The sequence below is a fragment of the Dipodomys ordii genome, unplaced genomic scaffold (assembly GCF_000151885.1).
Source record: "Dipodomys ordii isolate 6190 unplaced genomic scaffold, Dord_2.0 Scaffold98, whole genome shotgun sequence".
Lineage (NCBI taxonomy): Eukaryota > Metazoa > Chordata > Mammalia > Rodentia > Heteromyidae > Dipodomys > Dipodomys ordii.
Genome location: NW_012267314.1, coordinates 5,138,253 through 5,163,930, shown reverse-complemented (window position 1 = coordinate 5,163,930; position 25,678 = coordinate 5,138,253). Strand labels below are relative to the sequence as shown.

At 41.6% G+C, this 25,678-nt stretch overlaps 3 protein-coding genes across 7 annotated transcripts in view; 1 reads left to right on the top strand and 2 right to left on the bottom strand.

Moving 5' to 3' along the window:
- The window catches only part of Ppil4 (peptidylprolyl isomerase (cyclophilin)-like 4), a 31,854-nt gene extending 28,539 nt beyond the window's left edge, over window positions 1-3,315 (bottom strand). The window contains exons 1-3 of the mRNA XM_013026948.1: window positions 3,158-3,315; window positions 635-702; window positions 487-551 (exon numbers count right to left, since the gene is read on the bottom strand). Coding sequence (XP_012882402.1) covers window positions 487-551; window positions 635-702; window positions 3,158-3,227 — 203 coding nt within the window. The 5' untranslated portion in view covers window positions 3,228-3,315. The remainder of the gene's footprint in view (window positions 1-486; window positions 552-634; window positions 703-3,157) is intronic.
- Window positions 3,316-5,705: 2,390 nt separating this feature from the next.
- On the top strand, window positions 5,706-19,669 carry Ginm1 (glycoprotein integral membrane 1). Of its 5 annotated transcripts, none has more exons than XM_013027000.1 (8): window positions 5,706-5,849; window positions 6,756-6,815; window positions 7,340-7,436; window positions 8,362-8,504; window positions 9,140-9,296; window positions 10,099-10,229; window positions 12,462-12,625; window positions 18,987-19,669. In XM_013027000.1, the coding sequence occupies exons 1-8, from the start codon at window positions 5,733-5,735 to the stop codon at window positions 19,096-19,098; spliced, it is 981 nt and encodes a 326-aa protein (XP_012882454.1). In that variant the 5' UTR covers window positions 5,706-5,732; the 3' UTR covers window positions 19,099-19,669. The 5 variants fall into 5 exon arrangements, with proteins under 5 accessions (XP_012882454.1, XP_012882452.1, XP_012882453.1 ...); XM_013026998.1 differs by having other exon boundaries at window positions 12,450-12,625; XM_013026999.1 differs by having other exon boundaries at window positions 10,096-10,229.
- A 2,122-nt stretch (window positions 19,670-21,791) lies between these two features.
- The window catches only part of Katna1 (katanin p60 (ATPase containing) subunit A 1), a 24,385-nt gene continuing 20,498 nt past the window's right edge, over window positions 21,792-25,678 (bottom strand). The window contains exons 7-10 of the mRNA XM_013026937.1: window positions 24,323-24,449; window positions 23,796-23,930; window positions 23,417-23,543; window positions 21,792-22,149 (exon numbers count right to left, since the gene is read on the bottom strand). Coding sequence (XP_012882391.1) covers window positions 21,951-22,149; window positions 23,417-23,543; window positions 23,796-23,930; window positions 24,323-24,449 — 588 coding nt within the window. The 3' untranslated portion in view covers window positions 21,792-21,950. The remainder of the gene's footprint in view (window positions 22,150-23,416; window positions 23,544-23,795; window positions 23,931-24,322; window positions 24,450-25,678) is intronic.

Genomic DNA, 25,678 nt, shown 5'->3' with positions numbered 1-25,678 from the left:
ACTAAATTTGAAAAAACCATACACTTGAACCATCTTTTGAAATGAAAACTGAACCTGGGTGTGATGGCATATGCCTATAATATCAGCACTTGGAAGTTTGAACTGGGAAAATTCAAAGTTCTAGGCCATTCCATGCTATACAATGAGATCCTATTCCAAAAAACTAAAGTAAAATAATAGATTTAACTATGAGTATTTCTATTCTTCTTCATTTAAAAATAAAAGAACATCTTATAGGCCTGGAACTAATGGCTTATGCCTGTAATCCCAGCTGCTCAGGAGGCTGAGATGTGAGGATCACAGTTTGAAGCCGGCTAGGGCAGGGAAGTACATGAAACTCTTATCTTCAATTAACCATTAAAAAGCTGGAAGTATAGCTGTGGCTAAAGTAGAAGAGGCTAGTCTTGAGCAAAAAAGCTAGAGGAGTATGCTCAGCTTAAGCCAGTTCAAGCCCCAGTACTGGCACCAAAACAAAAAAGAACTTACCCAAAAATAGATTCCCCTCCACGGCCAGTCCCTGTAGGATCACCAGTTTGTATGATGAAATCTCTCTAAAATACACAGGATTTTTGTTAATTCATAGTTTGCTAGATGGATTTAAGAACTAAAGATACGAATAATATTCACAACTCACCTGTACATTGTGAATAAGGCAATAGTTGTAATATTTCATTTTGCATAACTTCAAGAAATTCAAGCAGGCTAAAAGAAAAAAAATATTGTGGTAATCCACAAACTCAGTTTTATACAAATAAAAGCAGTTAGTATGAAACAATCTCTCAATTCCTGTTTTTAAAAAATGAAAAAGAAAAGGAAAAACAACCAAGTAGCAAAAGCTATAAATAAAATAAAAAGGACAAACCTTAAAAAGACAATATATTAAAAAAAGACAATATATTTTAGATGGGGGTGGGAGTTTTGTGTGTGTGCATATACACATGCATGTACACACACGCATGTACACATATGAGCACTAGTCCTGAGGCTTGGGTCCAGAGTCTAGCCACTATCCCTGAGCCTTTTTGCTGAATGCTAGTGCTCTACATCTTGAGCCACAGCTCCATTTCTAGCTTTTTAAGTCATTTATTGGAAATAGAAGTGAGTCTCATGGACTTTCCTGCCCAAGCCGGCTTCAAACCAAGATCCTCAGATCTCAGCCTCCTGAGTAGCTAGAATTACAGGCATGAGCTGCTGATGTTGTGGGTTTAAAAAATTTTTTTTCTTAGAACTTTTTGGACATCTGCGCTAACAATGCAGACTATTAACATTTGGGATAAGAACCCTTTATTGATGGATTAATTTGATGATATATATATATATATGTGTATATATATATCACAGTGTTCAAATGAGAAATTTTTCTAGCTTAGGAAGTTAATGTAGGCTTAGGGTAAACATTAAAAGAACTGGTTTGTATCACATCATCACATGGCACATCATAAATATGTATAATATTATGAGTCATTTAAAAATAAATATACAAAAAAAGAGAGACCAGTTACCAGTAGTTCATGCCTGTCATTCTAGCTACTTCGGAGGCCCACAGCTGGGTGTAGTGGTATGCAAATGTCATTCTAAACTATGTGAGAGGCTGAGATTGGGAGAATCAAGACTCCAGGCCTGCAGGAAAGCCTGTGGAACTCCATCACCATGAAGGGAAACTAGACACACAGTGCCTATCATCCTAGCAACTACAGGGAGACTAAATAGCCTGCAGTCCAGGGACAAATTTATGTACTGAGGCTTTATCCTAAAAATAACCAGCAAAAATACAGGGCTGGAGGTGTGGCCAGCAGTAGAGAAAGGGCTAGTCCAGCAACAATGAGGCCCTGAGATCAAATCCAAGAAATTATAAGGCTCTGAGATCAGAAACAAGAAGGAATGAAAGAGAAGATGATACGAAAAAAGCCTCACCAGGTGCTTGATTTTAATTTAAATGATCATATTTTAAAATGTTTATAATATGTTTAACTGATACTAAGGAATCGTTAATTCCTCAGTGTGATAATGATTTGTGGTTTTGTAGAAAAGATGGCTATCTTTTAGATATATACACTGAACTAATCCCCTCCCACACAAATAGGGCTTAAATGCAGAGCCTCAAATTCATTCAGTTTGCTTGTTCATTGGGGGGCACCCTACCACTTGAACCACACCTCCAACACGGCTTCTTGTGGTTACTTTAGAAATACAATCTCACAGAGCCTGGCTGGTTTAGAACTGGATCTTAGCCTCCTGAGAAATTAGGATTTTAGACATGAGCCACTTGCTCCTGGCCTGAAGTAATTTTTGATTAAATAAAGCCAGGGCAGGTGGGGTATTATATGTGAAACCAAACAAGATTGGCCAAGTGTTGACAACTGCTAAATGAAGCTGTTTACAGGTATATACATGACTCTCTCTGGTCTCCTTCATCTCCCACGTGATATGTATACACACAGACACACAGACAAAGAGCTGCCTATTGTCGTCCCCAAACCATCATGCCAATGTTCATTCTTGCTTCTAAAACCTTCAAAGACTGATCGTTTGCAGAGCACACGAGACCTAACAGTATCTGACCGGGCTCAAACCCCATCATTCCACCCTATACACCCGCTCCTCCATCGTCCTTACAACCATGCCAAACCACTAGGAAACTTTAATTCCATTCGTCGGTACAAGAGCGAGTTCAAGAGTTCCAGTCTTTCCTTGCTGTGCTTCTTCTCACCCTCACTAGGGACGAATCACTCCCGTGTGTTTCCATAGCAACTTACACACCCTCCTACCACACAATTCACAGTACAGGTAGGCTTTCGCCACGATCACACAAATGAGACCTTAAGGCTCAGCCCCGGGACTGGCAGGCTCCGTCCTCAGCGGGGCCGCCCCCTCCCTTCTTCCAGCCCGGCGGGATGCTGCGCCACGTTCCTCCAACCAGCTTCCGTCGAGACATAACTGATTAGTAACTGATTAAGCGTATCTGCCATGCAGGCGAAGGGCTGTTCAGACTCGATTGCGTTCTCACACAAACTTTCCTACCCACAGCCCGTTCAGGAAACAGCCGGTGGCGGGCACCGAAAGCTCGAGCCGAGGGCCACCCGGAGCGGCGCAGAGAAGGGACAGTGAGGACGCGAACTCGTGGCCCAGAGACGGGCGGGCAGGGCGAGGGCCTCACCGCGCGGCCGCTCCTCCGTGTACAAGTCGATGACCACGTCTCCCAGAGTGGTCTCCAACAGAACCGCCATGGCGCCGGGCTCTCCACAGCAAGTCCGGGAGGCGGGGGTGACAGGCGCAGCCCTTCGTCGCTCACGCTGGCGTCAGCCTCCACGCGACGCACGTTTGCGTCATCTTCCGGCGCCCCTCCGCGCGGTTCCCGAACTCTCCTTCCGGCTAGCCGGGTCAGTGCCGCCCCCTGACTTCCGGCGGCTGCAGCCTTGGCGCGTACATTTGAAATAGGGATGTCGGAAGGGATTCTGCTGGAAACAGACGTCCCCCTCCCTTACTACCTTTTCTTATGTATGTACCTTGGACACTTACACAACACATACCACTAGTATAAACTCTTCAGATCCATATGTGTCTTGTTTTCTGACATTCATTTCAGAGGGGGTATTGGAGTTTGAACTCAGGGCCTTGAGCCACACCTGCAGGTTTGGTTTGGCTCTGGGTTTGTTCTCCCCCGCCCCTCCCTTAAATTATTTTTCTTAAGTACGGTCTCCTGCTTTTTGCTGGGACTACAAGAGTGTGTCACCATGCCAGGCCTAGATTCATGTTTAGTTCCAGAAGACCAAAACAGAGTGAAAAAGCCAGTGGTTGCAAATAGAATCCAAAAGTGGTTGGGGCTTCCTTAGTAACTTCTAAGAAATGATGTAGAATAGGCAAGAAGTTAGTTGAACAAGTGAATTTTTGGCTAAACCTTTTAAAACAGGCATAGGGGAGGAAGATCAAGTAAAAGGGACTTCAAAGAAAATGTGTGGGTGTGGGTTTGGGTGTGTGCGCGCGCGCACACACACACACACACGTGTACCAGTACTGCAACTTGAACTCAGGGCTAGGTTAGCACTCTACCACTTGAGCTACACCTCCAGTTTTGGCTTTTTGCAGCTTAAATTGGAAGTCTCACAGATTTTTCTTTTGGGGCTGGCTCCAAACTGCCAACCTTAATATCTTAATATCAAGGAGTAGGCTTGAGCCACCAGCACCTGGCTTGCAATTTTTTGTTGCAATTTTTTGGGCTTAGGTTTGGGAATCTGTCCCTGCGCTCTTCAGACTCAAGGCGGGCGCTCTATCGCTTGGGCCACAGTGCCACTTCTGGTTTTCTAGTGGTTTATTGGAGAGAAGAGTCGCTTGGAGTTTCCTGCCCGGGCTGGCTTTAAACCATGATCCTCAGAACTCAGCCTCCTGAGTAGCTAGGATTACAGGCTTGAACCACCGGCGCCCGGCTGCAAGGTTTTTTTTTTTTTTTTTTAATGTTAAAAGTTGTATGTCAAAGAAAGACTATGAGTCAAGTGGCTGGTATCTCATGCCTGTAAATCCTAGCTATAAGACAGAGATCCAAACTGTCGTGGTTTAAAGCCATCCATGGCAAGAAAGTCCTCAAGACTCCATTTTCAAAATAACCAGCAAAAAGACAGTCTGGTGGTTTGGCTCAAGTAATAGAGCTCTAGCCAAGCAAGCTTAGCAAGCGTAAGGCCATGAGCTCAAACCCCAGCAGAGCCAAAAAAGAAAATGGTAGTTATTCTGTCTGAAAGGATATATCTCTAAAGTTCTTATAAGTCAATATAAAATCCTGTTAATAGAAAATGCCTGAATTTTTGGATAACCACTGCTTAGCCAGTTTCATAATAGTCGAAATAAATGGAAAGGTGGAAGATGCCTACACTTCCATTTTCATTTCGATTAGGATTATTTCGTAGAAAGGCGCCTAGATCCTGAGGGGTTGGCTTCCAGTTGAGGGCGAGGTCTCCAGGCAGCCGCCCCGTGGTTGGCTGACCAGGACACATTAAGGCGTGGCTGGTCGTCCAGTTTGATTATACAATAAACTGTGTGTGCTGGGGGGCGGGAACCAAGGATTTTGAAACTGTGGCCGTCTCAGGGCAGCCCAGATACATTAAATTACAAACTTGGCTTCCCAGGGAGACCTCCGTAGTTTTTAAATTCGTTCTAGCCATTTCCACGAGCTGCCGGGCACGGGAACTAATTTTTAAAAAAAGTTCTGAAGGTCATGTTAAGCAAAGTAACCCAGACTCAAACGTTGATAAAGTTTTTCTCCTGTGGAATCCAGGGAGGGGGAATGAAAGTGGATCGTTGGGGGAAGAGGAGAGGGGTCGCTGAGGAGGAAGAGCAAAGGAAGGAATGAGTAAAATGCATTCCAGGCACAGATGAAAATGTCATAATGGTGCGACATTATTTTGGAAGAGAAAGAAAAGATTTCCCTCGAAATGTTAAATGTTTTGTTTCTAATGAAGGAGTGCTCTGAAGATTTTCACTTTGTAGACCGACTTTCGCCGGCATTTGGCAGTGGATGGAGGTCTCCAGTGCTCTGGGGTGCCTAAACACCGCCACGCCACGCCTCCCAACCTTGACCCCGCCCCCTTTCTGCAGGTGGTGCGGCGAGAGCAACCAATTGCGCCTGCGCAGCCCCTGGGGAGACCACGCCCTTCCTGTGGCCACGCCCCTTGAGGTCCGCCTGCCCCGTCCCGAGCTGGCTCCGCCCTCTCCTTCCCTGGCTCTCAGCCCTGGAGTGGAAGATGGACGGGGGTCCGCAGACTTTGCTGGCCCTCCTGCGCCTGCTGTTCCTGGCGCTGCCGGCCGTCGGGTGGCTAACAACCGGCACCCCCTCGCCGCCTCCATCCGAAGTCCCCCAGGTAGGGAGGGCGAGGGGCGCTGCCACCCCTCCGAGCGGCCGGGTGGTCCGCAGGACACCCCTTACCTCGCGCCGACGCGCAGCCGCAGGAGACTCGGGGTCCCGGCCCCCCCCCGGAAAGAACGGGACCCGCAATCAGGAGATGGGGCGGCGTGGGAGGGAGTGGCGGGAAGGTAAACGAGAAAGGACCGACAGGGCCCCTCGACGTGTGGCTGAACTGAGGGACACGAAACTTGAGGCGTTCCCAGTGAGGCCCAAACTGTTGCTTGCTTGGGCTTTAATGTCACAAATACGCGATCCCCAGTGACCCCGGGCTTTTGTAATGGCGCCTTCCTGGGCTAGAGCCTGACACTTGGGCCCAGCACTGTGTGTGTGCCCGGTAATGTGGAAATTGCCCAATCGGAGAGTGCTTTTCCAGGCTGGGCAGGGGGGGGGGGGCCGGCAGCGGGGCGCCTCGGAGAAGGACCGAGGCTGTAGATCAGGACTTTCTCCACTTGTCTGGTGGGGTTTAAAGAAGTGGTCCTTGGCTGTGGAAGGGAGGAACGGCGTCCGATAGCCTTGGAACTCTGTTTGGCCCCTCTGGGCGGAGTCCAGAGTGTGTTTCCACTACCCCGCCAAGGTGGCTCTGTAGCTAAGTGAAGTATGAATTGCATCACAGTGTTCACAGACAGTTGAAGGCTGTTCTTTTATGATAGTGCTTACCTTTCTTCTGTTATATGGTAGGGAAGAGTTTGACATTTAATTTTTGTGTGTGTCAGTACTTAGGGCCTTGACCTAGTCCTTACCTTTTTTTTTTAAAACTCAATAAAAAATGTATTATAAAACAAACTTATTTGAAAGGAAAGGAACTGAGCTATTGTCAAAGTGTGAAATGCATACTCGTTTAATTTATATATTTATTTTGCAGGATGGCATAAGAATTAATGTAACTATCCTGAAAGATGATGGAGAAGTATTTAAAGAACAGGTTTGTCTCCCCTTGATTAGGTTTTTAAATGTTTCATTTAGCCAAGTGGTATACAATTTGCTATAGTGATTCTCTTAGCCCACTTTTTGTTACTATAACAAAACAACGGGAGCAGGTTTACATTTAGCTTCCAGTTCTGGAGGTCCAAAGGCTGGTTGCTAGCATTAACTTGGCTCAGGTGAAAGCCTCCTGGCAGGTGACATCGCAATAGCAGGAGCACCTTGTGGGAACAGATTACTTTGCCAAATAGGAATCCAGAGAGGGACTGGGTCTCACAGTTCCCTTGAGGGCATGTTCCCAGTCACTTAAGGATCTCCTTCTAGGCCCTGCATCTTAAAGGTCTGACCACCTTAGTACCTCCACACTGAGAGGCCCAAGCTTCCAGTACTGATCTCCTTGGAGTACAAACCACATCCTCACCATAGTACCTATATCTCTAACTTAGTAAGATAATATATTGACATGAAAAATTTATCATCATTTATAAGCCATTTGAATTAATATATGTGCTGCTTTATTTTAAGGTTGTTCTTAACATAACCTATGAGAGTGGACAGGTATATGTAAATGATGTACCTGTAAATAGTGGTGTAAGTCGAATAAGCTGTCAAACTTTGATAGGTAAGTACTAACCAAATCAAAATTTTCAAATTTTCTCCTTTTTTCAAAATAAGTTCTGTATTTCCATTTTAAAATAATAATATGTATCATTTCTATAGCATATGATATTTATGTGTTTAAAGCTCTTTATATTGGTTAGTGGCAAATTGTTTTGGGGGGGGATAGGCATTGATTGATGGAATGACAGGCACTCTGATCATCAGTGTCACTGAAGATTCTGCATTATAGATGGAAAGCAAGAGCCAAAATCTTGGACAGGGGTGGAAAATAGAAAGTGAAGTGGCCAGGCACTGGTGGCTCATGCCTGTCATCCTAAGTACTCAGGAGGCTGAGATCTCAGGCTTGTGGTTTGAAGCCAGCCTGAGCAGACAAATCCAAGAGACTCTTATCTCCATTTAATCAGCAAAAAACAGAAGTGCGTGTGTGGCTCCGATGGTGCAGTATCAGCCTTGAGAGAGAATGAAAAGAAATAATCTGAGGTGCTGAGTTCAAGCCCCCACATACATACAAAAGCAAAACAAGCCCAGAACTGAGGATTGTTTCTCTTCTGTTAGAATTTTCTGATGGATGGAGGAATGTGCTTACAATTGTAGAACATGGCTGTCTTATGGCCTGCTTTGTACTTAGGTCATGTTGGCACCTTATTGTCAACCTGAGGAAAAGGGTAGAAAGGATGTTGCTAGTGTAGTATTTCATAGGAAATCTGAAAACCATCATATATTTCCCTTTTTAACTGTAGTCCACTATAAGGACATGCCATCTTTGTTTTTATAAATCTGAAAGTTATCAAGGTCAAGGATGAAGAAAGCCAACAAAACAGATTCTCTGCTGTCTTGTTCCATATAAATGTCATGAAAATAATCATTCAGTAACAGATTTGGTGGCATTTTTTGTTAAAGATGTCACTGCTTTTTTTTTTTAATAGTGAAGCGTGAAAATTTGGAGGAAAAAGTGTATTTTGGAATTGTCGGTGTCAGGATTTTGGTTCATCAGTGGCCTATGACATCTGGTTCCAATTTGCAACTAATTGTCATTCAAGAAGAGGTAGTAGAGGTCGATGGACAGCAGGTAAGATGCTGTGCTTGTTCACTGGATGTTAGACGGTAAAGTTAAGTCTGTGTTGTCTTAAGAAGGTAACACAGTATTGTCTATATTCAATATTGTCTGTCTATTTAGAATTATTTACTTTAGCATTTGAAATTTATTAATTTAAAAACTTAATTTGTTATAAATTCCCCATATTTGTATTACTTAAAAATGTCATAAACATCATTGAACAGAGAAAGTAAGAAGACATTAACTTTTGTTTATACCCCCTGTGGCTTTATGTCTGTAATTGTAGTGACTCAGGAAGCTAAGATCTAAGGATCATGGTTCAAAGCCAATTGGAGCAGGAAAGTCCCTGAGACTCTCATCTCCAATTAGCCACCAAAAGCCAGAAATGGCGTTGTGGATTAAGTAACAGAGCTAGCCTTGAGCAACAAAGCTCAGAGACAATGCCCAGGCCCTGAATTCAAGCCCTAGGACTGGCAAAAAAAGAAGACAGGAATATGAGTAAGGTTGTGAACTTAATGCCTTGGGGTACTGAGGATGAATAATTGTCAGCACAGGGCAAGGTTTTTAACTACAGAAGTCAAGGAAGAAAAAACTTTTATAGTGCTAGATCGTCATTTAAAATAAAACGTACTATTTTGCTTTCACAGGCTCAACAAAAGGATGTTACTGAAATTGACATTTTAGTGAAGAATCAAGGAATACTCAGACATTCAAACTATACCCTTCCTTTGGAAGAGAGCATGCTGTACTCTTTGTCCCGAGACAGTGACATTTTAATTACTGTTCCTAACCTCTCCAAAAAAGGTAAGTTGAAAGACTAATTTCAGATGCTAAGAACAGTATTGCTTTTTTTTTTTTTTTTGGTCAGTATTTGTTCAGTGAGTAGTTTTTATGCTTTTTTCCTTCTTTTTTCAATACTGGGATTCAAACTCAGGCCTGCTTGCATGACCAGCACTCTCCACTTGAGCCACACCCTCAGCCCTTATATACTCTTAAGCTTTGTAAGTTTTACATTGTTTGTAAAATATGCTCTCTATTCTTAATTACAGTTGTTTTGTATATAAACTTATGTATAGAACATAAGAGGCTGGGGTGTGGCTTATGGTAGAGTACTGGTCTAGAATATGTGAGCCCCTGAGTAGTCTGTGATCAGCACTGATTGCACAGTGACATGCTCAAGTACTTACCCACATTACATATTTGTAATAATATGTAATAATGATATGTAGTGCTTGCTTCTGCAGCACACATACTAAAATCAGGAGTCATACAGATTACCGTGACTTCTACATGCCAATTCTATATTTAGAAAACAAAATATTTAAAAGACTCATTTAGAGAAAGAAGTACTCATTTTCACTGAAACATAGAACATTTAAATTTTAGATTTTTCTATGTGACAAAGTCACATAGCTGTAGCTCCTTAAAAGGAATGAGTATGTCTCCCTTTTGATGTGTAAATCAAACAATAGGACATCTTTATTTTGCTCTCCCATGTTGCAATATATCCTGTCCTATATGTAATTGGTCTAATCACCTTAGGACCAGTAGAGAGCCTGGGGCATCCTGGGAGCATTTTGGTAACTGTGCTCTTCCTCCTCAGTAGATAGTGTTAGTTTGTTGCAGACCACCAGCCAGTATCTTATCAGGAACATGGAAACCACTGTGGATGAAGATGCTTTGCCTGGCAAATTACCTGAGACTCCTCTTAGAGCAGATCCTCCTTCCTCATACAAGGTAAATTTATCTGGTGTTATAAACAATGATGGTTAAGTTGAATAAAATAGATAATAGCACTTAAAACAAGTGGAATCCATAACTTTATGATTAGATTAGAATTGTGGAGTATAAGAATGAACTCAGCCGGGAGTCAGTGGCTCACGCCTGTAATCCTAGCTACTCAGGAGGCTGAGATCTGAGGATCACAGTTCAAAGTCAGCCTAGGCAGGAAAGTCCATGAGACTCTTATCTCCAATAAACCAATAGAAAACTGAAAGTGGCTCTCTGGCTCAGTCGTTAGAGTGCTCACCTTCAGCTGAAGAGTGCAGGGAGAGCACCCAAGTCCAGAGATCAAGCCCCATGACTGACCAAAAAAACCAAAACAAAAAAAATGAACTCATTGTGGTGCTTTTTTGTTGGTTTTTCTTTTTTTTTTAAATTGTTATTATAAAGGGAATGTGCAGAGAAGTAACAGTTACATAAGTCAGGTAATGAGTACATTTCTTTTTGGACAATGTTTTTGGGTTTGTTTGGTTGGTGATGGTGGTTTTTTGTTGTGTGTGTATGCTGCTACTGGGGTTTAAACTCAGGGCCTCACTTCTTGCTTTGGTAGTTTTTTTACTCAAGGCTGGAGCCACTGGAGCCACACCTTTACCTCCCATGGTTTTAGTTTAAAATATGTAGCTATTCTTGTTTTTCTTCATACATTTCCATTTTTTATAATGGACAAGCCTAATCTCTTACATTGAGCATTTATTTTTCATTTCATTTGTACTTAGACAACAGTGTAAGTAATTTCTGTGCCTGTGTTTTTACAAGTTTTAAAGATTGTAATGAACCTTCTTAGGAGACATTTTCACCCTTCCTGCTTTAGTCCCCTAACCCCTCAAAGTACATTCTAAATTAAAATGCACCTGTTTAAAATCCACAACTTTTGGGATGGTTTTGGGGGATTTTGGGGGGGATGGTTTATTTGGAATATATATGTATATATATACATATATTTGTATATAACAAAGATAATACATATATATGTATATATGTACATATATATATTTGTATTTGTGTTTATTATTATGATTATCAAGGCCCTAAATTTGATTTGGTTGGGAATCTTCAGTCCCAGAGATTTTTTCCTCTACCTCCATTTCTTTACTTTGCTACTCTACCTCAGTCATATGTCCTCGGGATCTCATGTGGTAGTTAGGCACAGTGGTTAGAAGTAGACATTTTAGAGTCCTTACTGTCTAGGATTGAAATATGGTCTGGCATTTACTAGTTGTATGACGCTTGACTAATTCCTTTAACCTGTTTACCTATGCACAGTCTGTAAAGTATTTAAGGTGAGGTAAGGTTTCAATAATATGAATATTACAGATAAGCATGCATTGATAACTACTAAGTACTCACAGAATAGCCATGATACTTCTACCGATGACTGGAAAGATAATCACACTTCAGAGAATATTCAGGTATCTCCCCATGTTAGCTAGGTCCCTTACCTTATTTAAATGAGTAAACTCTATGATTCATCAGCAGGAAGTTCTCACATTATTTAGGGTTGCAGTAACCTGTCTGGCCCACTCCTAGCCTCCTAGAACACTGCCTGTGTTTGCCACTGTCTTCGTACTCCATGCCATCAGTGCCTCACTCTTGAAGTATGGAAACATTTTATATTCAATGAACCTTCATGCTTCTAAAAGCTGCTCCCAAGTTAGTCTTTCTCTCCTTTTTCATCCTCCCAGTATTTGACACAGACTCTGGTCCATTTTTTTACAATGGACAAGCCTAACTAATCTCTTATCATTGAGCATTTATTTTCCATTTCATTTGTACTTAGACAACAGTGTAAGTAATTTCTGTGCCTGTGTTTTTATAATCTTTAAAGATTGTAATGAACCTCCTTAGGAGACATTTTCACCCTTCCTGCTTTAGTCCCCTAACCTCTCAAGGTACATTATAAATTAAAATGCACCTGATTAATATCCACAACCTTTGGGATGTTTTGCGGGGGGGATTTTTCCCCCCGTGTGCTGAAATTGAACCCAGGACTTCAGGAATACAAGATACTCTACCACTGAATTATGATCCACCCCCAGCTCAAAAAGTATAGTTGGTTTTGAGACACAAATAACTACCACTACATTCAAAATACAGAATATTTTCATCTCTCCAGAACTAAAGCATGGAGAAATTTAATGGTTTCAAGTGTATGGGACTTGGCGTAACTTATTGCAGCTCGTGTTTCAGGTGATGTGCCTGTGGATGGAGAAGTTCAGAAAAGACCTGTGCTTGTTCTGGAGCAGGATTTTCCCCGTGGTCTTCATGCTTCTCAATGTCATGGTGGTTGGAATGCTTGGCGCAGCTGGGGTCATAACCATGTTAAAGCTGCTTTTCCCAGTTTCTGACTACAAGTAAGTGTTTCTTATTTTTGAAACTTTAGCATTTTAATTATTAAAATGTGAGTTATATTTACTGTATTTTTAGTAGAATGTATAATAAGAAGGTAAGAAAAAAGGGGGAAATAAAGTAACACCTATTTTTTTCTAGCACATTAATCAACTTTGACAAAATTAAAATGTTTATTAAATCCCTGTTATGATCAGAATATTGGTAGCCATTCAAGAGTGAGTAAGACAAGCTCTGCCAAGAAATGAAAGCCTACTGAGAGAAAATGGAAACAAACTTGCACAATAGAAAGTACAGTGAGCAGGGCACTGGTGGCTCACGCCTGTAATCCTAGCTACTCAGGAGACTGAGATTTGAGGATCATGATTCAAAGCCAGTCCGGGAAGAAAAGTCCATGAGACTCTTATCTCCAAAAAACCAATAGAAAACCCGAAGTGGCACTGTGGCTCAAGCAGTAGAGTGCTCGCCTTGAGCTGAAGAGTGCAGGGATAGCGCCCAAACCCCAAGTTCAAGCTCCATGACAGACAAAAAAAAAAGTACAGTGGCCCCTGACTAGTACATTCAATCCTATAGTATCATTTAAAACATAGATAATTTCAAAGATCATCAGGATTTCATTACCGCACTGTCTATAATAGAAAACACAAGCAGCTAGGAGCCTCTGCCTCATCTCTGTAATCCTAGCCGTAGGAGGCTAAAATCTAAGGATCACAGTTCAAAGCCAGCCCTGCCAGGAAAGTCTGTAAGACTCTTACTTCTAAAAACACTACTAAAAAGCTGGAGATGGAGCTGTGGCTCGAGTGGAGAATATAAGCCAGAGCTAAAAAGTTAAGGACAGCACCCAGGCCCTGAGTTCAAGCCCAGTAACCCCTCCAAAAAGATAAAAAGATAGATAGAAAAAAGAAAGGGAAGAAAGAAAGAGAGAGAAAACACAACCAAACTAAGAACCTTCTTAACTATTTACTGGTAAGGACTTAACTAAGTAAATGGCTCAGGCAGGCAGTGAGATGCTTTGTGCTGCAGAGTACAACTGTTTGGATAGAACAAAAGCTTTATATGCGTTATGTGTACATACATGCAGAGAAAGAATTTTTGGTTGAGAAAATATATCTAGTGAATCAGAATGAGACCCAGGATAGAGAAGCTGATTTTTATTTTTATCCTTCCATATTTTATTTTTAATCCAAGAAATAATTTTAAAAATGAAATAACATTTTCACAAGTTAATCCATTAGTAATTTTTTAGTAGTTTTTATTTTGTTTCAGTAGGTTTTTTTTTTGTTTCTTTCCAATAGTAGTTTTTGTTTTCTTTTTCCTTTTTCTTATTTTTGGCTTGAGCCTTGTATTTGCTAAACAATTACTCTACCGCTGGAGCCACACCTGTAGTCCTTCTGCTGCTTCTGGTTTATTTTTCAGGCAGTCTTATTTTATTTATTTTTTTTTTTTTATGTCTGTCCTGGTGCTTGAACTCAGGACCTGGGCAATGGTCTCAGAGCTTTGTGCTCAAGGCTAGCCCTCTACCACTTGAGCCACAGCTCCACTTCCAGCTTTTTGGTGGTTATTTGGAGATAAAAATCTCATAGACATTCCTGCCCAGACTAGCTTTGAATCACTATCCTCAGATTTCAGCCCACTAAGTAGCTAGGTTTACAGGCATGGGTCACAGGCACCCAGGAAGTCTTGTAGTTTTGCTTGCCCTACCTCTTGAATAGTTGGACTACAGGTGTGTACCACCATACCTAGTTTGGATTTTTTGATTGGGTCTTGAGCTTTTGCCCAGGTTGACTTTGGATCAAGATCTCCTATTCCAAATAGCTACAATCACAGGTATGTCCCACTAAACCTGTCTTACTTCAAAAGTATTGCTTTGTTCTTCAGTTCTTATTATACCTAGAAGTATTGTCATCTTTTTGGAAAAGCAACTTTTATCCAAATTTTATGTGTTGAGATAAATGTATACTAGTTATGGTCTCTCTCCTGCGCATGCATGCACGCATGCTCTCTCTCTCTCTCTGTCTCTGTCTCTCTCTCTCTTGCAGTATAGGGTTTTGAACTCAGGGCCTTGTGCTTTCTTTTTATTTTGGAGGAGGGGTCCAGTTGTGGGGCCTGAACTCTGAGCCTGGGCGCTGTCCCTCAGCTCCTCATCTCAAGGCTAGCGCTCTACCACTTGAGCCACAGCACCACTTCCGGCTTTTTTCTTTTTGCTTATGGGGTGCTGAGGAATCGAACACAGGGCCTCATGCGTGCAAGGCAAGTGCTTTCCCAGCTCCCCTTGTTCTTTCCAAATAGATATTCCATCACTGATGCCTTCAGGTCTTTATTACACTGATTTTTTTGTTGTTTTTGTTGTCAGTCCTGGGCTTGAACTCTGTGCCTGGACACTGTCTCTGAGCATCTTTTGCTTAAGGCTAGCACTCTACTACTTGAGCCATAGCACTACTTCCCGCTTTTTCTGTGATTAATTGGAAATAGTAGTGTTCTGGACTTTCCTGTCCAAGTTGGCTTTAAAGCACGATCCTCAGATCTCAGCCTCCTAAGTAGCCAGGATTACAGGTGTGAGCCACCAATACCCCAAGCACTGGTTACTTTTTTGAAATAAGAGTATTACTTCCTGTTCAGAAGTGTGCCTGGACTACAGTCTGTCTATTTTTGGCTTCCTGTCATAGCTAAGACAACAAGCATATGCCTAACTTTCTTCATTGAGATGGAATAAGTCTTGGACCTTTCTGCCTAGGCTCACCTGGAATCAGGATCCTCCCAATCTCAGCCTGTATGTAGCTAGGATGACTGGCATGCACACCACACCCAGCTGTGTTTGGACAGGATCTCCTGGACTTTCTGCCTAGCTTGGTCTTGAACTGTGATCTCAGCCTCCCAAGTAACTAGTTAGTATTACAGGCATGAGCTACTGGCATCTGGCTAACATAGACTGTTAATTGTTCTGTTTTTCATTTAAGACAGTGGTTCCTATATTTTCTTAGTTCACAGCATCTTTAGTATGCCAGTGATTGTGATGCCCCAGCTGCAGCTCATACTGCATTCCTCCCAATCTCTGCCTCTGAAACAGCTGGGATTACAGGTTTGAGTCACAGTGCCCAGCCCTCTTTTTCACCCTTAATTACTAGTGGAATGTATGTTCTTGATAGAGTACTATACAGTACTTCATATCTTAGAATTACACTGAATAGGGAATGGGGCTTAATGGTAGAGTCTTTCCCTAGCATGTATGAAGCCCTGGGTTTGATTCCTCAGTACCATATACACAGAAAAGCCCAGAAGAAGTGTTGTGGCTCAAGTGGCAAAGTGCTAGCATAGAGCAAAAGCAGCTCAGGGACAGTGCCCAGGCCCAGAGATCAAACCCCAGGACTGGTCAAAAATAATAATAATTACATTGTACCTGGTTGTCTTCATTTCCTTTCAGCAGTAGTTTCCACAACATTGGCTTTTTATATAACTGACAAAATCCAGCTTCGTAAAGGTGTGACTTTGTTGAAAGGAATAAAGTGCAACCCAATGTTGGAACTGGTATCACATGTAAAAATCTCTTTAAAATTTAACTCTGTGTTGGCTCTGTGTAAGCCCAGGTGTCTTTGTGCTGTTTGGAAACCATGAATTTGGTCTTTTCCATCATTACACAAATAATTTTCCATCAAACCTGTTTTAATATTTTGCATCAATTCTAAATTGTGTACAGCTTACCTTTGTGTATATGTGTGTGTGCCAGTACGGGGGCTTGAGCTCAGGCCTGGGAGTCATCCCTTAGCTTTAGCAATGAAGGTTTGCACTCTGCCACTTGCAATATAGTTCCATTTCTGGCTTTTTGGCGTTTCCTTGGAGATATGAATCAAGGACTTTCTTTCCCTGCTAGCTTCAAACCAGACCTCAGATCCCAGCTTCCTGAGTAGCTAGGCCTATAGATGTGAGCCACTGATGCCTGGCTGAAATTCTGTTTTCTTAAACTTCATTGTTTTACTACATTTCTGAGTGTACATTAGAATTCTGGTTTTGTTTTCCAGAGGTATTGTTTGGTTGGTTTGGTTTTGTTTGTGCCAGTCCTGGAGCTTGAATTCAAGGCTTGGGCCCCAAGCTTTTTTTTTTTTTTTTTTTGCTCAAGGTTAGCACTCTACAAGTGAGCCACAGCACCACTTCCAGCTTTTTGGTGGTTAATTTGGAGATAAAGAGTCTCAGGGAGTAGGGCGCTGGTGGCTCATGCTTGTAATTCTAGCTACTCGAATTAAACACCAGAAAACTGAAAGCAGAGCTGTGGCTCAAAGTGGTAGAGTGCTAGCCTTGAGAGCTAGAGGGACAGCACGCAGGCCCTGAGTTCAAGCCCCATGACAGACAAAAAGAAGTCTCAAGGATTTTCCTGCGCGCTGGCTTCAAACCATAACTCGCAGATCTCACCTTCCTGAGTAGCTAAGATTACAGGCATGAGCCACCTGTACCAACCTTCCAGAGAGATGTTTAGTTTGACTTGGAATGTTTTTTTAATATGAACTGAATTTCCTAATATATTGATCTATTCCTAGACTGTTCCGCTTATCTGTCTAATCTTGTTTCAACAGCAATATTAATATTAATACTATATCAATCTTATCTATCATTTAGTGATGCTGGTGATAAAACTCAGGGCCTGTACCATGCTAGGCAAGTACTCTATCACTAACCTGTATCCCCAGGATGTTTGTTTGTTGTTTTTACAGGGTTAAAGCAGCCATAGGGTTCACAGGCATCTCACTAAAGACAAGTACAGAAAGAAACCTGACACAGATGTAGTCAGTGCTTGCTATTAGATATTTACATAACAAACCCAGTCCTAGTACTGGCAGCAGACAGGGTTGCCAAAGAACAGTTAGTTCTAGGCACTGAGCTGGCTCAAGGCACTGTGGTCTAGTTGAGTGGCATTTACAGTTGGCCATGTCAGACCAGGGGATGGGGATCAAGCCAAGCTGAAGCCTCTGGAATGACTAGAGATTAGTAGAGTAAGGAGAAGAGAACACATGCAGCAGGCAGATGGACTGATGACAGGTCAGATGCTACCACACCCGAGCATCAGGTGCACTTCCTTTTATGTATTCTGGGAATGTGGGGATTACCGTATTCGTTGGTTTAGTGTGTTTGATAACTTTAAGTTACAAAGTAGGTCTTTGCCTCCTGGTTCCTGCTGCACAGGCAATGATGGCTTAGTTATCCAAAGAAGATCTGGAGTCATCCTGCCTCAGCATTCACACTGAAAACAGAAGAGATTGCTGCTTTATCAAATGGAGTCACTGCTGTATAATCATGGGATAACTTAGAGGAGGGCATAGCCCTCCACATTTATACCCACCTTGTTTTGTTCTAAAGAAACTGATCTCTGTTGGTATCTTAAGAGTCACACAGAATTTAAAATACAAGATCTTGAATTCAAGTTGGGCACTAGTAGTTCAGGCCTATAATCCTAGCTACTCAGGAAGCTAGATCTGAGGATCATGGTTCAAAGCCAGTCCATGAGACTCTTATCTCCAGTAAACCACTCAGAAAACGAGAAGTGATGCTGTGGCTCAAGTGATAGAGCACTAGCCTTGAGCTGAAGAGCTCAAGGGACAGCAATCAGGCCCAGAGTTCAAGCCCCATGACCACCACTAACAACAACAAAATCTTGAAATCAATACAAGCACCTGCTTTCTGGCCAGATATTTTAATGGAAAAAACAAAAAAGGAATAGTGACTAAGGATCTAACATTGTGTTTTGGTGGATGGAGAGTACTAGAAAGTTGTCTGGGATGTCTTTTTGCCAAACCTAGGACCAACACTGTATTGAAGACCTAGGCTTTACTTGTGCTTTCCTTTCCTACACTATGAAAGCAGTCAAGTTTCCATTCCCTCGATCCCTGTGGTTAAAAAAATTGGGGCTTGCCACTGATTATAGGCATGAGCCACTGACACCTATAATCCTAGCTACTCAGGAGGCTGAGATCTGAGGATTGTGGTTTAAAGCTAGCCCCCATGAGACTCATCTCCAATTAACCACTCAAAAACCAGAACTGGTGCTATGGCTGAAAGTGGTAGAGTGCTAGCCTTGAGCAAAAAGAGCTCAGGGACAGTGCCCAGGCCCTGAGTTCAAGCCCCACAACCGACCCAAAAACAAGGTGGGGGGGGGCTTGACATGTTGAATTGACAATTCCTTTGTACAACTACTTAGAGATAATTTTTTTTACTGTCACAAAAAAAAAACTTAGGGCTTACAGTTTGCACAACCATTATAAACAGAATAAAGCAAAAGCATCAAACCTAAGGTATAACTAATCCTTGAAGTAGTCTTATACACCAAACAATTAGAGGAAATATTTAATTTGGATTAATAATCATAATCTTCTATTTCAGAGGAATTCTTAAGATGGATGAAGTGAATGTTGTACCAGTGACAGCTATCAATGTTTATCTAGATGGCTCTGAGGACAAAGCAGAAAACCTTGAATATAAAACATGTATTTAAAATACCATCTCAAATCATGGATTCTGAACTAATCTCTCCAAATTTGCCACCTGAATATGATTTTCTTCAAATCATTGTCAGTTTTTGCATAAAGAAATTACCAAACTCCTAAATCTGCCTGAAAATTGACCTTCACAATGCCAAGTTAAAGTTGGCTTTTTCTGTAAGAGGGTCCTTGTTTGGATGAAATACTAAAGAAAAGCTAAGTGAAGGAGAAGATGTGGAGAGATGCTGAAAGCACCAAAAAGAAAATGAAAAGGTGAGCCAGAGAGCCATGTGCCAGTCACTTTCCCAGGTGCCTTGACTAAGGAAATTACATCCATTAACTGTAAAATTTTATAAAAAAGCACTTTATGAAATTTTAATTTAAAAGCTCAAGAATGTAACACTTATTTTTTTATTCAGCACAATGTGCCTTTCTGTTAAGCATGTAACAGTATGAAATCACTGAGAGTGTTATGATTTACCAGTGTCACGTACAAGACCACTTTTACCTTTAATGCCCCTGGACTTAAAAATTGTAGTGATATGTTCTCACTCTAAAATAAACTTTTTTTTTTACAGAAAACCAGTTAACAGTTACAAAATGTATTACACATCAAAACTGCCCAGCTGAGAAGCATATAGACATATATAGGATAGTGTAGGTTATGTCACTCACAATAGCTGAAACCAGCAAAAGGCTAGCATCAAACAAGTCTGTCATTATTGAATTAAAGTGCTTTCTTCTTGATTGTGTGGTCCTAGCTGTAGTGCTGGTTGCCCTACAAGTGTTTTTCCTTTGTCTGTTCCTGTTTTCCTTTTGAACTGACACATGTAACTTCTCATTACTCAGTATAATGCTTTGTTTTGTTTTATTGACAACTTTTATGCATACCTGAATCACAGTATTTAGTAGGTTAAGGTAGGATGATTAAAAGTTTGAGGCCAGCCCAGGCTAAAGAGGTAAGAGCCCATTGAAAACACAAACAGAATTAAAAATCTTATTACAACCTATCATTTTAAAATTGGTATCCATAAAAAGTACTGGCTGTTGGGTATGTACTGGAGCCTTGAACTCAGCTCCTGCTTGGCTTTTTTCCTCAAGGCTGGCACTCTTTAACACTTGAACCACAACTGTGCTCCTAGCTTTTTTTGCTAGTTAATTGGAGGTGAGTCTCGAATTTATCTGCTTAGACTGAACCTTGATTTTGAACCTTGATTTTTAGATCTCAGACTCCTGGAGTAACTGGGAATTACATATATAAGCCACCAGTGCTTAGCCTGGCTGGTTTTTTATTTTTATTTATTTATTTTTTGGGTCCGGTCGTGGGGCCTGAACTCTGGGCCTGGGCGCTGTCCTTCAGCTCTTCAGCTCAAGGCTAGCGCTCTACCACTTGAGCCACAGCGCCACTTCCGGCTTTTTTCTTTTTGCTTATATGGTGCTGAGGAATCGAACCCAGGGCCTCTGGCTTGCAAGGCAAGCACTCTACCACTGAGCCACCTTCCCAGCCCTTGGCTGGTTTTTTAAACCTATTTAAGTCTATTTAAGCAAAATTAATGTAGCTAGTAAAATAACTGAGTGGTACAAGCATGTAATACCAGCACTCAGGGGACTAAGTCCAGTCTGGAAAACATAGTGAAACCATCTCCAAAAACTAACAAAAGCATAAGAAAAACACAAAAAAGTCTCCAGCAGTAACTTTTTTCATACCCTTCCTTGTTCTGTACGTTATTAGGAAGCCTCAATTCTAAGATTATGGTCTTATTTCATCCATTAATTGTCAGTTTATAGACTCAAGTAAGAAGAAAACTTGAGAACATATGACCTGTTGGAGAGGATGGGCTCTGCTTTCAGCAGATTTCCTATCCCAGCTTTCCTTTCCAGAAAAACTTGGAACCACAGTAAGAACGCCAGGCTCCTTGAATCTGCTTTCTTTTCTGTGGTTGGGATATAATACATTATTTTCTTGTAAAGTCATACATGGGAATCTTACCTCAAACTTTTTTCCCAAGGCCAATATGGGTTTACTATTATTTACCTCAAAAATTTTATACTATTAACTTGTTTTTCATTTACTACCTTTCAGTAGGAATTTTCCTTTTCTTCCTTTTGGTATGCCAAGAGAGAGCTTCATGCTTGCCAAGCAGCCTCTATTTAAACCCATACTCCAGGCCATTTAGTAACTTTTTAAAAAATACTATTCACTGGCATGTTGGGCTACAGTACAATGTAATACCTACCTACACATAACACAGCCTCTTATGTAGGCAGAATGCTCAGACAAGACTGGACCTATTTTCCTCCTTTAAATTCACACTGAAGTGAAGATCCCAGAAAGTCAAGGGAAGCTACCATGACACAATGCGGGAAGGATAGGAATCTATGCTTTATTTAGCTACTTACTTGTCTAGTAATTTTCCATTAAAAAAGATACCTGTGTTCTAACCTCTGTGGTCAGTGAAACGGAAATCAGACAGTGCTAAAAAGAAAAAGAAGGGGCTGGGAAGGTAGCTCAGTGGTAGAATGCTTGCCTTGCATGCATAAGGCCCTGGGTTGATTCCTCAGCACCACATAAGCAGAAAAAGCCGAAGTGGCGCTGTGGCTCAAGTGGTAGATCACTAAGCCTTGAGCTGAAGAGCTGAGGAACAGCGCCCAGCCCCAGAGTTCAAGCCCATAACCAACCAAAAAAAAAAAAAAGTGAAAGAAATGGACCGCTTAAAAAATTGCCTTTATTCAGAATCATAAGAAATTTTTCAATGTTACCATTATGAAAGTTTAAAAAAATATAGCACTCAGTGCAATGAAACACTACATTTAATTTTTCAGAAAAAGACTTAAGGCGGGTTTCTCACAGTGTACATGTGAGATGTCAGCATGATCCAAACTCAAAAATCCACTTCTCGTATCTCTCGATATCTGCTGCAGATACTGACTTAGACACCTTCTTTAAAGCCATTTCAAAATCCTCCATAGTTGTGGGCATGTGCATTTCTTCTCTTGAAAGATTTCGGATTTCTTCTGGGGTCAGACCTTCAATACGCCTTCTCATTGCCATCAAGGATGCATCCCTATGTTTTAAGTTAAAAAAAACTGTTATTTTTATCGAATAAAAATTATGTATGTATTATTATGAGTACACAATAAAGAGTAAGCATCACAGACAGAAGAGATACATTAATCAGAAAATTAGGTATTTGCTCTATAAGAAGAGATGAATGGCTGGATGTGGTAGCACTGTAATTGCAGCTTGTGTGAGTGAGGTATAGAACAGAAGGGTCCTGGTGTGAGGCTAGCCTGAGCAAAAGTAAAATAAAGAACAAGCTGGGTATGGTAGTACATCTTTATAATCCCAGCTAAGACATGATTGAATCAGGTAATTGCTCCTTTGCCTCACTACTATATAACTTCATACTCAAGTATGTCTTCCATTTAATGACTCATCCTTAACTGCAGCCACCAGGTTGGCAAGAGACAGTGACTTCGCAGCCTCACAAGTGCACATGTTCTCTGATCTAGTGCTGAGCTCATGTTAGAGACAGGTAGCCAGTGCTAAGAGGCTTCTGTCAAGACTTAGATTAGGACAAGCTAGTTACGTCAACAGGACTGAAGTCAGTTTTTGTTTTACTCCTGTTCTCACCCCATTACGATATGCTCATTGCACACACAAATGTTAACTGTGCTCTGTGGGTATGTCACAGTCACTTCCCAAATACCAGTATAGTGAAATGCACCAATAACTTTAAATCCAAGATAATTCATTTTTACCCAATTGTTCTGATATGAGCTTCATGAACAAACAGCTTTCAAGTAAACTATAGACACTTTACTCACATGCAAGATACTCAAATATCTTACAAGCACCAGCAACCCTGTCACATGGATCTGTATTTCTTTTTTTTTTTGTCTGTCCTGGGGCTTGAACTCTGGGCCTGGGCGCTGTCCCTCAGCTCTTCAGCTCAAGGCAAGTGCTCTACCTCTTGAGCCAAAGCACCACTTCCGGTTTCTCTAGTGGTTTATTGGAGATAAGAGTCTCACGGACTTTCCTGCCCAGGCTGGCTTTGAACTGTGATCCTCAGATCTCAGCCTCCTGAGTAGCTAGGATTACAGGCCTGAGCCACTGGCGCCCGGCTGTATTTCTTTTTTTTAAAGAGAGCCTCAGCATGTAGCCAGTCTATCCTCAAACTCCAAATCCTCTTGTCTCAACTTCCTGACTGCTGGGCTACAGGCATGACCACCATACCTGGCTCTACTCTTTATCTATCTTACTGTGGCATAAAAACTTCATAATACAGAAGTTTATACTCACAAAATCTTTAGTTTCCACATAATACATACCTGCACACGTTGGTAATGTCCGCACCTGAATAACCTTCCATGTTTTCAGCTATACTTGTAAGGTTAACATCCTCAGCCAATTCCAGCTCACGCAGACTTATTCGTAGTAACTCCTCCCTGCCTTTTGCTAATGGTAGAAACACATTTTAAAATGTAAGCCATTAAGCACAGTGTATTATTTTTTTCTCAAGTCTATCTTGTATAAGTTGTTTTCTAATTTTTAGAACTCTGTTGGTTAAAATGTCAAGAGGTATATTCCCTTCTGCACCTTAAATTACCAAGAAATACAAGGAAAAACAGCCTACATTTGTCTTTTCAAGGAAGATTATCACAGAAATGGATTAACAGGAACTTTCGGAAAAGATTTAGATGACAATACCTGATGGTAGAGGAATATAGATTCGTTTTTCAAGACGTCTTCTTAAAGCCTCATCTATGTCCCAGGGGAAATTCGTAGCTGCCAGAACCATAACCATCTTGGAAGGGTCATCATTTTCAGAGGCACCTCCAACACCTGAAATGAAGAATAATGAGAGATATTACAGATATGTCAATCGATAAGCAAGGGAAAATGAGTTTTAGTAGTATGTAATGACTCAAAATAAATCACTTTTTTCAAATATATACATAACCTTTCCTAAGGCCAACTTAACTGAATGCATTTCTACTTCAGTTCCATGGATAAAAATGAGACCAGTAAATACAAATGCTCAAGCATATCCTATAAATGACCATAATTTCTTACAAGTCACTATTGCCAGTGTACCATATTTACACTCATCAAATCTCTAGGCACTCTGGTCCATCTGGAGTTATGAATACTGATTAAGTGCATTGGCACTAGGCGTAGAGCAGGACATACTACCCTCCCACCCCAGGTCAATCTATGCAGAGGTTTGTATCTACCATCCATCTGAACCAGCAGCTCTGCTTTCACCCTTCTGCTCGCTTCATGCTCCTCAGAAGTCCCTCGGCGACTGCAAATGGAATCTATCTCATCAATAAATATGGTGGCTGGGGAATAAAATCGAGCCTAAAGAAAGAAAATATGTAACATCAAGTTGCTTCCCCGCCATCTCCTCCCTGTTAAGAAACACAATGGTTTACCCCTTAGAGCTGCTAGAGCAGGGCACCAGCGGCTCATGCCTAGCTACTCAGAAGGCTGAGATCTGAGGATGATGGTTCAAAGCCAGCCCAGCAGGAAAGTCTGTGAGATTCTTTATTTCTAATAAACTACTCAGAAAAAGTCAGAAATGGCACTGTTGCTGAAAGTGGGAGAGCGAGAGCATTGGGTGAGAAACCTAAGAGGCAGTGCACAGGCCCCACAACCAACCAAAAAAAAGGAGGAGGAGGGAAGAAAGGAGAAGGGAAAAGGGAAGAGGAAGGAAGAAAGTAGCTGGGAAGGCTACACGATGCTCCTTTCCCTCTTGCCCCAAATACTGGGGGACAAGGAAAGAACGAGAACCACTAAAGCACAGCTTCTAATGCAGATTTACACACTTAAACATGATATGACAATTTGCTTCTTCCAACTATGGTAGGAGAATCCTCATAAATATTGGTAAGTGTTCTAATGCTCTACAAAAATCTAATCAGACTGACTTTTCTTTGGCATTTGCGACAAGCCTTGGGCCTCTGGCCTGGGTGCTATCCCTGAACTTTCTATACCAAGGCAGTGACTTGGAGTCACAGTTCCACTTGCAGCTTTTTGGTGGTTAATTGGAGGTAAGAGTCTCAGGGACTTTCCTGCCTGGGCTGGCTTGAATCCATGATCCTCAGATCTCAGTCTCTTGGGTAGCTAAGATTACAGCTCTGAAGTAGTTAATTACAAGAATCAATTATATGTGTTAATAGGTTTGAGACAACTCACATATCATAAAATTCATAGTATATTCACAGTATGTCATTAGTGGCCTAAAGAGACAGCCATGTTCTACCCTGCACACACAAGTATGAATCATCTAGGAGCTATGTATTTCATATCAATGGAATCCTTTTGTACCTGGCTTCTTTCATTTAGCATATTCTTGTTGTTGTACCTCATTCCTTGCCCCCCTCCCACTCCCTCCACCGCCTCAGTCTTGGGGCTTGAATTCTGGGCCTAGGTGCTATTTCTGAGCTCTGGCTAAAGGCTAGCTTACTACCACTTGAGCCACAGCACCACTTTGGATTTTTCTGTGTAGTTTACTGGAGATAAAAGTCTCACAGACTGCCGGGCGCTGGTGGCTCACGCCTGTAATCCTAGCTACTCAGGAGGCTGAG

Bases quoted from the DNA above. Each gene is read 5' to 3' on its own strand.
- Ginm1 (XM_013026997.1), top strand. From the start codon at position 5,733: ATGGACGGGGGTCCGCAGACTTTGCTGGCCCTCCTGCGCCTGCTGTTC. The intron at 5,850-6,755 runs GTAGGGAGGGCG...TTTATTTTGCAG, and splicing joins CTCCATCCGAAGTCCCCCAG to GATGGCATAAGAATTAATGT. The intron at 8,505-9,139 runs GTAAGATGCTGT...TTGCTTTCACAG, and splicing joins TAGAGGTCGATGGACAGCAG to GCTCAACAAAAGGATGTTAC.